Source organism: Peromyscus maniculatus, chromosome 1 (genome assembly GCF_049852395.1).
Source record: "Peromyscus maniculatus bairdii isolate BWxNUB_F1_BW_parent chromosome 1, HU_Pman_BW_mat_3.1, whole genome shotgun sequence".
Classification (NCBI taxonomy): Eukaryota; Metazoa; Chordata; class Mammalia; order Rodentia; family Cricetidae; genus Peromyscus; species Peromyscus maniculatus.
In genome coordinates, this window is record NC_134852.1 from 78,892,169 (window position 1) to 78,904,932 (window position 12,764).

At 43.6% G+C, this 12,764-nt stretch overlaps 1 protein-coding gene across 2 annotated transcripts in view; it reads right to left on the bottom strand.

Moving 5' to 3' along the window:
- Lrrc28 (leucine rich repeat containing 28) overlaps positions 1-12,337 on the bottom strand; it is a 126,499-nt gene extending 114,162 nt beyond the window's left edge. Inside the window, exons 1-2 of one of the 2 annotated variants that reach the window (XM_076544704.1) lie at positions 11,912-12,337; positions 7,700-7,927 (exon numbers count right to left, since the gene is read on the bottom strand). In XM_076544704.1, the coding sequence (XP_076400819.1) occupies positions 7,700-7,867 (168 nt within the window). In that variant the 5' untranslated portion in view covers positions 7,868-7,927; positions 11,912-12,337. The remainder of the gene's footprint in view (positions 1-7,699; positions 7,928-11,911) is intronic. The other variant, XM_076544709.1, reaches the window with a different exon arrangement.
- Positions 12,338-12,764: the final 427 nt, after the last annotated feature.

A 12,764-nucleotide genomic window follows, 5' to 3' on the forward strand; every position in this document is an offset into this window, starting at 1 on the left:
AAAATCCCTGGAATAGTCTTTTAGTATTGGTGTCTTTCCCAGTAACAACATACATTTCCATTTATGGATATATCTAGCAAAACTAGAGAAGTGTGGGGCAGAGGGCTTATTAAAGCAAAGACTGGGGCAGGGAAGAAATGCCGTCAGAGCCTCATCTAGCTTCATCTGCCGATGTATCAATATTGTTTCTGGTTAGCTTGCATGACCCTCAATTATTTCTGGATGCCTACTTGGCTTTACCAGAGAGCATTCCACGATAAGCTGGCTCTACACAAAGCACTGAGACCATACTTCTGCTACTGACAGGCATCAGTAAGAGTTGACTAACAAGCTAAGCACACTGTGTGTATGTTTAAATACAGTACACTAATTTTGAGAAGACTGGAGTCCGTGAGAATACTGCCTTTTGAAAGTACAAAATAGGTAAGTACATCTCTCGTGAATAAAGTTCAAACGTCCTAGGGAACCGCATGTGTTGAACAGGCCATGACTGACCTCTACTGGCACTCTGTGGTATGACTCCCTTCTCTCGAAGCCCATGTTTTCATGGAAAACAGAAATCCCACCAACAGTTACATACACCAAGTTTCTTCATGACCAATGCAAAAGTAAACTTTAACAAGTATAGCTGGCATAAAGTATTCTTTCAAACTCCCCTTAAATGTGAAGGTTTAAAATTTTGTTAAGTTGGAACATGTATTTCATGTGTTTTATAAACCACAGCGGATCTGTGATGTTCTCTGGATGGGACTGTCCTTCCGGCTCCTCCCTTTCAGAAGCTAAGGCAAAAGTGATCCGGTCTGGGGTTCTTGATCAGGCTCTGTTTTTGTTTGTTTTCCTGCCAATTAAAAAATTAAAAGGCAGAAAAAAATCTTGAGCCAGACAGCATCAGGGGAATCTTAAACACTGCAAACAGGAACAGACAGAAACAGCAGTCCGAGAAAGGCATTTACTGGGGTAAGGGAACACGTGCTACAGCTGACACAGAGACAAGGCCTCTGGAAGGCCAAAAAGCCAGTCTCTTCTTGAGGGCTGTTTCCCAGTCACAGAGGAGCAGATTTACTCCGCCACCCATTATCACCCAGCACTCCCACTGGGTTCTCAATGACCTACTCAATTGTGGACTCGAACCTTTAAAACCACGAGCCAAAATCAGCCTTTTCTAAGTTGGTTATCCAGGAATTTGCCAGAGCAATAGAAAGCCAGCTAACACAACGTATAAACGCTGCAAATAAGTGCATGGAAAGATGCTTTACACCATCAGCCTCAGGGAGGTGCAAATCAAATCCACAACAAGGTACCACTCCATACCTACTAAAAAAAGATATCAACAACAAAACAACAAAATAATGGAAAATATCAAGGGCTGCTAAGGATGTGGAAAATCCAGAACTCCAGGCTGCTGATCAAGGGAGAATCAGCTTTCTCCAGAGTTAGACAATCCTAAGTGGTCAGCCCTAAACACATGTACACACGAGCAACACTCTGTGTGGTGTGTGTGTGTGTGTGTGTGTGTGTGTGTGTGTGTGTGTGTGTGTGTGTGTGTGTTGGTGGGTGGGTGTGTAAAACAACAAATACAGAAGAGGAGGTTGAAAATATCAGAAGAATGGGGAGGAGATACTGGAAGGGGAGAGGGAGGGTAGAAATGAAATAAATGATGTAAATATAACATACTCATGTTTAAATTCTCAAAACTTAAAAATAAACTGAGGTCGGGCATGGTGACACACCTTTAGTCTCAGCACTTGAGAGGCGGAGGCAAGCAGGTCTCTGAGTTCAAGGCTACCTAGTCTATAGTTTGAGTTCCAGGACAGCCAGGGCTGTGCGGAGAAACCCTGTCTTGAAAAACATTTTTTTTAATTAAAAACAAATTAACAAACTGGTAATCATGGATGCTATTACCTGACACCAGGAGCTGCAGCCTGTGACCCAGCTTTGATGAGGAGTGAACTTTGATCAAATAAGACTGCCCTTATCTGCAAGGCAGACGTTGTGTAATTGGAAATTATGTATCTAACTGCTCATGCCAATCTCCCCAAATACACATACACACACACACACACACACACACACACACACACACACACACACACACTCACACTGCTTCAACTTCCAGCTCCCTCTGCTCTGAAGCTACCTGCTCTCTTTATAACTGGCGAGGCGTTCCCAAACTTTTTGGCTACTCTTTCTGTCCCTAACAGGTAGCCATGGCAGCTTTGGACTCCCCCAAATGCCTCTGGCTATTCTCTTTTTCACCTGAGAGAGCCATGAAACAGTTTCATGTTTACAATAAACCTTTTCCCCACCCACAGAGCTGTCCAGTTCAGTGGTTTCACTGTGCCCTTGCTCACACTTCTGCAAACTGGTTTTCTAGGACTACATTACATAAATACTAAAGTGCAGGCAGATTGCTGTGCATGGAGGTTTATGCCTGTAATCACAGCACTTGGGAGGCTAGAGCTAAAAGAACGAACAAGTTCAAAGCCAGCCTGGACTACTTTCAAGATCCTGTTCCAAAAACAAACGGGTCACCGGAAACTTGACCATGTGACAGACTTACCTATTTCTACCTTTTCAATACAAGAAATAATTAGGATGGTTTTGCACACAGCTAGAGCACGTACAGTACAATCAGAGTGACTGCAGGGCCTGTCCTCCTGCAGCAGTTGAAACCCCATGTGTCCAAAAGGTTGACCAGCAACAAGAAACTCCTCGTGAAGCTGGGCGGTGGTGGCGCACGCCTTTAATGCCAACACTTAGGAGGCAGAGGCAAGTAGATCTCTGAGTTCGAGGCCAGCCTGGTCTACAGAGCGAGATCCAGGACAACTAGGGCTACACAGAGAAATGCTATCTTAAAAACAAAACAAACAAACAAAACAACAACAAAAGAAACTCCTCATGAGAGAACTTAAGAGGAACCACACTTAGACCCTTCCTTCTATCCCTCTCACCTCACGTGACTGTGCAAGGTTCTTTTATACCACCTTAATTGACTGTTTTCCCTCCAGCTGCTTCAGTATTGATACAGCTTCTACTCTAGGTAGAGCATCTAATCCAAACAGCCCCTGATCCAATACCTTTGAGCATCAACACAAAACCACAATGGAAAGTTCCATACCTGCCCTCTCTGATAGGGTGCAGTTAAAACTCAGGAGTTCTAGAAATACAGCATGCAGTTAACTTCAGGTAAGTATGAAATACAAATGAGTTATGTGACTAAATTGGATTCTCATCCCCCAAATTAACCGTGTATATACAAATAAATAATCCCAAGAAAAATACCTAAAATGTAAAGCTACTTCTGGTTCCAAGCGTTTTGGAAAAGGAATGTTACCCTGTGAGGGCCGGGGAGAAACAAGCCTGTAACTTCCCTAACCATTGCCTTTTCTCGCCCTAACCTAGTCACCAGCTTCAAAGGAGCCATTTATGTCAGACCTACATAAACAGAGTCACCACCATTATAAGTCAAAATATTTAGAATCTATATGCCAACCATCTTTAACAACTTTTTAAAGTGTCCATTTGAAAGAAAGTAATGTAATAGCCGGATATGATAGTGCATCCTTTTTTAAGCTATCACTACTTAAGGATCTTCTTCAGCTCCCACAGTCTCTCACACTCTCCATCCTCCACAACCATCATCACTCCAGTCCTTTCTCAATGCCTTATTCATCTGTAAATGTGGATAATGAAAGTGCCTGCATCCACGCATTGTTCCCAGGATTAAATAACACATGCAAATTGCTTTGAACAATGCCTGGCATTTGTTGTCAAGCAAATGCCTTGGTAAAGATTCAAAAGAAGTTAGCTGTTACTAGTTTTAACCAACATACTAAACATACACTTATGAAAACAACTGTTCATCACGCTAAAATGTTAGCATACAATGAATATCCTTGTTCAACTGATTTTTTTTTCCTATTAGGTATTCAATTTTACTAGAGTCTAAACCACAAAAAAAAGTAAGTCAATTTCCACTCCAATAGTGAGTTACAATGTCTTCTCATAGTTTCTAAAAAGATATTAATAATCTTTAACAGTAGGTATTAACTTCTGTGGGTGGTATATATGTGTATACATGTTCACGTGTGGCACATGTATGGAGTCCTCCTTTGAAGCTGGTGACTAGATTAGGGTAGAAACAGAGATGGCTAGGGAAGTTACTCAGTCCTCCATTATTGCTGCCATCCTGGCCTGGGGCACTGGCCTCAGGGGTGTGTGCAGCCAGGCCAGGGGATCTGAGCTCCTGGGCCACTGGGCCACTGGTCCTTCCCAGAGGCAGCAGTGCTTAGTACAGAGTGACAAGGCAGCATGTACAATCTGAAGCCCGAGGTCAGACAGGCCACGATCAACCAAGAGGGGTGCCATGGAGCCGCAAGAACAGGCACTGGCAGAGAGACAGCGTGGTCCGTGTTCAGTAGGTCCCTCTGAAGACCTACTCTCATCCCAGAAAACCCTACAAAACTGTGCAAATCAAGAGGTTCAAATCCTTGTGTTCACTTTAAGAACACTCAAATTGAACAGGTCTTCAAGATTATGCATATCTAAAGAGCCACCAAGTGTCTGAAAAATGTCACTTTAAAAAAACAATGTGTGCTATTCTGGAAGTACAACGGTGGACTCCACAGGTATGTCCAGGCCAACCACTGGGGCTGGACATAGGGCTGATGGCCCCAAAACAGTGAATTTTTGCTGTACAAGCTTAGCCACAAAGAGAGTAACGTGAAGTTTAAGGATTTAGATGTAGACTCTTCTAGTCATGTATATCCAGATATGCCACACATCCAAGACGCACTGCTGAATTTACAGAGTTCATGGTCAGATTAATATCTGAGTGATGGTTAGCCTTGGCTGTCAACTTGACTACATTTGAAAGTAATTAAAACTCAAGCAGTTGGGTACAGTCCTTGTGAGGAATTTTTCCTGGTTGGATTATTTGAGGTGGGAGACCCACCCTAAGTCCAGACCCTCCCCAAATCTGGGCCACATCTTCTGGTGGCAGCCCACGTAGAAGGATGGAAAGAAGCTTGTGTTTTCTGTCTGCTTGTCCTCGTTCTCACTGGCAAGCTCATCTACCCCGAGCCCTTCCTTCAATGGTGGTAGAACTTCAGTATTCCAACCTGGACTGAAAACCGGCAGCTCTTAGGACTGCCCCAGCACCAGCACCAGACTGAGGAAGCCGAGACACCCAAGCTTGTGGACTAAACCATTACTGGATCCTTCGCCTTTCTGCAGGGACACAGCCATTGTTAACTACTCAGATCACAGCCTGTAAGCCAATATTACAAATTATATATATATATATGTATTATATATATATACAGTCTATCAGTCCTGTGTCTTAGTGAACCCTGACTAATACAGCATGCATGAGCTCCCCTGCCAAACTGAGATTGTCCCCACTGAACAGGAATGCACTGTTCCTAAGCCAGAGTGGGAGGCTACACAGAAAAAGAGATATCCCAGATGGAACCAAAGAGTCAAAAACTTATGGCACAGGGATAAATTCAGCATAAAAGAAATGCAAATAAAAGGTTGCTTTTTTTTTTTTTTTTTTTAAATGAAAAGGTCTATTCCATTAAGTTCACAGGCTATTTCCTGGTGTAGTTCTAAACACTGGCATTCCCCAAATTCGGAAAACAGGACACACAACCATCCTATAAATAAAAGCCTCTGTGCTAAGTCAAATCATTTGAATTGCAAAAGTGAGCCAGGTAGGGGCTGCCCATGGGTCACTACTTCTCAGGAAGTGGCTCTTCGAGGTGAGGGGTGACACGTAGGAAAATGGAGAAAAGAAGGGCATTTAGCACAGTGAAAAAAAGAATTGTACAGGAGAGAATGGAGCAAGGGGAAAACAGAAATGACTGGCAGGTCCCCGAGCTCGTTCAAAATAAGCATCGAAAGGCCAATGGATCCATAAGGCCACACAGCAGCCCTGCAGCCTCCAGTCAAGTCCCACAAACTAAACCTGGGGCAGGAACCGCATCCCAGCAGCTCCCACCAGCAGCAAACACTCCGAACCCTTGTCTGACACGGCCAGGGAACAGGACAGCTCTGAGCTGACTGCTGGTTCCCAGAATCCTGTGGGAGCTACACAGCCTTCCACAGTACAGGTCCTAAAGTTATTTGATACACATTAATCAAACATACTAATTGCCAAGAGAAAACAAGATACTTTTATTCTCAAGACCTGCAAGAATTTCATCTTGGCTGATTAAAAAGGGGGCAGAGTGTGAACTTGGAATGCATGCTATGAGGAGGCCGATTAAGGGCGGGGGTGAACAGAAAGGACTAGGGAGAAAGGGGAATGGAGAGGGAGATGAATAGGAGAAGACACAGTGATATGCACATGGACATGACCTAATGGGATCTATTATTCTGTACACTAACTAAAAACAATTTTCAATTAGATATGTGAATGAGCCACTTTGTACATCCAAATTGTGTGATACTGGCATATTTTCCTAAACTGAAAACTGCCAGAAATTTACAAAAGACCAACTGTTTAACTTTTATAAGCAAAGGTCAGTTTCTCGGAAGAGTCTATTCCATTGGGTTACTGCTGAAAGGCAGTAATCTGCTCGTGAATATTTTTGTACACTATTTTATGCAGGTGGGGAAATTGGAGCTATGATCTTTGATACATTTCTTACACCACTTCTTCCCAAGGGCTAGAAATCTTGCTAAGTATGATAGCATATCACACAGTAGAGATATTTCAGAGAAGACTAAGAAAATGTAAACAAGACATTTTTAGCTTAAAAACCTAGCTAGGCATTCAACCTGACATAGGTATCAATAGTCAAACACTAAAGACATGCATAGCCATTTGTTCCCTGATAAAGAAAAGATACACCTTATAATGCATTCCACCTACTTCAGGTATTTTATAGACGAATTTGTCCAGATTACATGCCACACATATGAAACGAGTATGGCACACTTTCCAGACACTTAAGGATCAATTACAAAGAACAGCAGGCTAACCCAAGTCACAGATTCAAGCAAAAGATTCAAATCAGGTAAAATGATAGCCACAAAGGGCCATATAAAGGAAATTCATTTCAAGTGGGGACATTTCATAATGAGCAGTGGGAATAAAATTCTGGTTAGAACATTATCTTCCCAAATTTAAATAGTTTCTTTATCTTACATATAATAGGTTATAATGAAGACTTTTTGCTTTCTCTTGAAACATAAAAAGTAAATCAAATGTTGCTATAGCCACAAAATTTTTTCCACCAAACTGTACTATATTCCAATGCAAGGTCACTCTGATTTCGACAAGGCAAAACATAAAGGTTTTGTTTGGTTAACACACAAAGGATTTGTTAGATTTCCCAAATATATATTAAGACTTTAGTCTTCAGATCATTCTCTTTTTAATTCCTCCAAGTCAGAGTCAGGCTTACTGGTTTTCTCTTGTTTACGTTTTATCTAGGCTGCTTTAACATACAGTAGAAGCATGGGTCATGGGAGATTATCTCAGTGGTACATTAGAATATTTCACTTGCCTGCACATCCCTTCTGTATCCTAACGGCAGGCATTTAGGTAATGAATTAGCAACTACTGACGGCCCCTGTATGTCTCCATTGCCTGCATTTGTAACACCTTGATCTGAACAGTGTGGGCGAATAAAAAAAATACCTTGGTCAGGACCACATTTATAAATGGTACTAATGCAATAGAATACTCTACCAAGGTTGTGAGTGAGTTCCTTTTCATGTAGAGCCTCTCCAGATGTTGCAGCCCTTCATCTTTCAGTAACTCCAGCGGGAAATGGTGCAGATTCCTGTAATTTAAGAACAAATTCTTGTGCTTCTCAAGCCTGGCCACAGAGATCGTCTTACAAAGTTCGGATGCCATGACTGAACATGTCTGATCAGGCACGCTGCAGCTCTACATCTTGTCAAAATTGGTCCATTTCTAGAAAGAGGACAAAAAAAAAAATGGAGTCATTGTTAAGGTTTCTTACAAGCACTGCATATAAACCTGTTAGCCTACAGAGCTAGAACATCCTAACACTAAAGATAATTACACTCTCTACCTTCTTTTGGGACAACTAAAATCTCTGCACATACTTAGGACATTAAAATAATAATGGCGTACTCTGATTAAGCAATATTTACTACTTACTAGAAAAACACCTAACTGGCCGGGTAGTGGTGGCTCACACCTTTAATCCCAGCACTCAGGAGACAGAAGCAGGGGGATCTCTGAGTTTGAAACTAGTCTAGTCTACAAGGTGAGTTCCAGGATAGCCAGAGCTGTTACATAGAGAAACTCTGTCACCAAAAACCAAAAGGAAGGGAGGAAGAGGGGGAGGGAGGGAGACATAACTAGAGAAAAATTTCTTCTAGACTTGAAGTAGGAATCTTTATGAGAACAGAGACTAGTTTCTGCTTTTGTTTTTGTAAGACATGGTCTCGTGCATTTCAGGCTGGCCTAGAACTTGCTATATAGCCAAAGAAGATCCTAAAATTCGGATCCTCCGGTCTCAGCCTCCAGTTGTATGGCACGCCTCTTTGTTTCTGTAGTACTGAGATCAAACCCAGGGCTCTGTGCATGCTGGGAAAGCACTCTACCAACTGCTCTGTATCCACAGACCCCAGACGCAAGTTGTACAGCATGCAACCAAAGAAAAGGCTTTAAAAAAACACAAATGCAGCAGGCCCCATCTTCATTTTGGGCCGTCTCATTTTGTACTTTACTTATCTCAAACATGAAATATGATTTCTACTCATATCACTAACAGCTTAATTCCTTTACTTCCTCCTCTGTAAATATTGTCAAGTATTCCACATTTTTACTTCTTTTGACTTTTATCCTTTTCTTTACAGCTTTGCAGATTGTCAGAAATAACCAAGAAAGAGGCCCAAAGTCACTAGTCAAAAACACTGCACTAGGAACGTGAACCCTGTGTTTTCCATTTATAAAGCTCTCTGGGCCTCGGGTGACTCGTGTAGACACAGCAGTTAATATGTTGATTGAAAAATTATTGTCAAGTCTCTTCCAGTCCCAAAATTGACAAGAAAAGGAAGCTACATTTGCCACCCCCTCATTTTTTTCAAGACAGTGTTTCTTTGTGTAGTCCTAGCTTTCCTGGAACTTGCTCTGTAGACCAGGCTGGCCTTGAACCGGCGGCTTCACTTCTCCCGAGTGCTGGGATCAAAGTGCGCCACCCCCACCTGACTACTTTACCATCTTACTAGGAACAAGGATGAATAAGCTTCCACTATTAACACAGGAGGAAACAAAACTCAGGCTTTCTGAACTTGTCAAAGGTGAAAGAGTGCATAAGGAATTCAAAGCAAGAATCTGACACCAGGTCCCGGGGTTTCAAAGTGTGGGTTCTTTGCAATGAAGCACAGGATGCCAGCAGATATTAAGTAAATGGAAGTACGTGACAACTGACTTCAGTTTTGCTGGCAAAGTCCATTTTCCTGAACATCCCTTCCAGTTCTCTATCGAAACAGAAAAAGAACAGTGTGCGGTTTCAATTGTTTCATTCATTTTAAGAAACTAATTCTCACGGAGCATTTGTATGGAGGCTTTCAATAGGCAGAGGCTTGTAACTGTGGGGTTACTTTCTATCATTTTCAAGCTCCTACTTCTTAGCTCAGAAGACAACAGTTGCCATTTTACTTAAAAGACTACTTCTATGAAGTGCTCGGTAACAGTTCTAGGTCAACCTAAGAATCTAATACTTTCCCATATTTATTCCATCTGCTTTCTTTCTCACTTTATTGCCAGGCACCTGACTGTCGACATCTGACGTGTCTTCATATAAAGTGAAGGAAACCAAAGGGTGGACAGCATCAATGCTTCTGTGTAGAAAACAAAGCTTCCTGGGTAATTATCCACTGAGTAATGGTTTACTGGGCGTGAGTGGTTTAGCTCTCTCACAGCATCTCCGATGTCATACCTTCCCAGACAGCTGTTAATGCTGGTCACCAGTCACCTCTTCAGGTTTTCCTAACTCAGCAAATGTGGGGGAAACACCCTTCCACACACACAGCAGCTCAGCTGGAAGTCATGGAGGATCCCACCCTCTCCACCCCAGCTTCTTCAGTCGATCACAAGGCCAGTGTTTCTCTTTCCAAAACACATCTCAATCCCAGCCACATCTCTACATCGGCCAAAGCCACGGGCCACTGCCATCTCCTGCCGTGGCCAGATGTATTCCTCGGCTCCATGTGTCCACTTTCCTCACTTCCAACATATCAACCACAATAATGAGCCTCACAAAATGTACACATAATTTCATCTCTCCCTCTTGGGCATGTCTTACTAAATAAACCCTTGAGCAACTCCTTATTGAGAAAAGCAAAGCCTTACGAAGGTTTCAGAGCTCTTGACCATCGGGCCCAACCTGCCTGTCCAGCCTCTTCTGCCACATTCACCAAGTTCCTGAACTCTTAATACTGGGAGCTACTCAACTCCCCCAAGCACTGGCTGCTCTCCTCTTGGCCTGGGAACTGCCTCTTTCCCCTCGCAGATTTCAACATAAAACTCACTTCCCTATCCCATCTAACTATTCCCATGGTTTTCCTTTAGAGCAAACCAGTTGTTGTTTTTACAATTTGTAATATACATATTTGTTATAAATATAATTGTTATATATATATACATATATATACACACACACATATATTATATACACACACCTAGTTACTGACACTTTAGACAAGTCTGTAAAATCCTGAGGGCAGAGAGATATTACTGTTTTCTTCATGTCTACATGATGCTACAGCAACAAATACTTTCAGCTTTCAAACAGCTAATAACTGAATGAAATAGGAACAGCTGTTCCAAGGTTGACTTTTCGTTTACCCATTGAGGTCACTCAAAGACTCTTTAAACTTGCTACCTGCCATAAGGATCTTTATCCTCACAGCCAAGCAGCACAGCAGACATGAACTAATTCACTTTACAGATGAGATACCATGTCACAAACACAACAGAGGTGGTTCTAACCCCAAATCTGGGCACTGCCTTACCTACTAACGCACCCTTTTACAAATGTAAAATGTAGCCAATGTGTCGCCATTATGAGATAAACAAAGATTAAACAAATGGAAAGCTTTCCTTTTGCAAAGTAAAACTATAACCCAATTCTCCATTCACGGTAACCAAATGGCTTTCTGAATGCTCCAGCTGGAACTGATTGCCTCAAAAAGCATCCTTAGGCTCTGCTGAAATGCATCTTGCTACAAAGACAGACTGGGAAATAAGGTGCACATTTCCAGAATTAATAATGCTCCTGTTTTTCCAATATGCACTCATTGGCTATACAGCCTTTCAAAGGTTAGCTTTCCTGCCCCTTCAACTTCATCACCGCCAGCCCACAGTTAATGTAAATAAATACTGTAGTATTAACTCTCTATATACAGTTGCATCTTCAGTTTGCTGAAAGTCCAACACCAGTCTTCTCAACAGAAGCAAACAGAACAATCTCCCAACTTAAGAAAACCCCCATTTTAAGCATAAGTATTTTAAAGAACAGTCCCTAACTGACTTTGCAGGACTTGACTTGATAGAATACAGAACCTGACTTCCTAGCGCTGGAGATGAGGGTCTTACAAACTGTACGTTATAAGCATGTGTAAAAGGCTGTTCTCTCCATGAGAAAAACTACCAGACGTCCTGGTTTGGCCCGAGTTAGTTCGACTAGAATTAGTCGTAAGAATCTGGCAGCAGGGAGCCCAGGGGCTCAGGAATTCAGAGGATACCGGGATACTCGGGTACCAGGGGCCGCGGAGGAGACAGCAGCCGAGGGGACCCAAGGCCGGACAGCCCGCGGTCCTTCTCGCAGAGGCCCGGGAGCTCCTGTGGCGTCGGGAATGAAGCGTCCCAGGCAGGAGCCGGGCCAGTGCCCTCGATCTGTGAGCCTGGAGACGGGACACTCACCTCGGCGCCCGCTGACCAGCGCTCGGTGGTGGCCCGGGCTGCGCCGGCAGGCAGTCCAGGGATAGAGGGAGGGCGGGGCTGAGAGGGCGGGGCTTGCGGCGGGGCGGGCCTAACTAACGGGAGTAAGGGTCGGGGGAGAAGTGGCCCGGAGGACGAAACATCGCGATAGTTCGCCTCGGCTCCCGCTGTCTCACGGTAGGTGGAATGGGAGGCTCGTTTTCAGAGCCAGGCGTCTATTGGCCGAGAGCGCGACTTCCTCCAGGGCGGGCCGTGGCTCTGCTCTGGCTTCCGGCTTCGATTCGGGAGCTGGACGTCAAGAAAGTGGCGTGTCTGCTGAGCGTCGTGGTGGGTTGTGTAGCCGGCGCCAGCCCCAGGAGCCGCCAGTAACTGATCTGTCTTTCCGTTCTCACGTGCATCCCGCTCTCAGCCTCCCATTGACGGATGCCAGCAATAAAACTCGGAGCGATTCTCTCCCAGGCCTGGTGCTAAGAGCTGTGCACAGCCTCGCCTTTGCTTTAACAGCAATCCCGGCTACTGTTAGACCCCCATTCTGACCTTTAAACAGAAGCCGTCGGGCTTACATAACCCAAGTAAGTCGAGTCTACAAGAAGAACTTAGGCACGGGGTTTAAGGTCTCGAACCTCGCTGAAAGGTGTCAAGAACAGACACGCCGGCCCAGGCGTGGTGCTGTATGTTTGAATCTCAGTGCTCTGGGAGTGGAGACAGATCAGGAGTTAGAAGCCAACCTCGGCTACGTGAGACACTGTCTCGTAAATAAAAATAAAACAGAACATGCACACAGGCTCTAATGTGAGAAATTACTAAGGACAATCACAATTTAGTGGAGTAATAT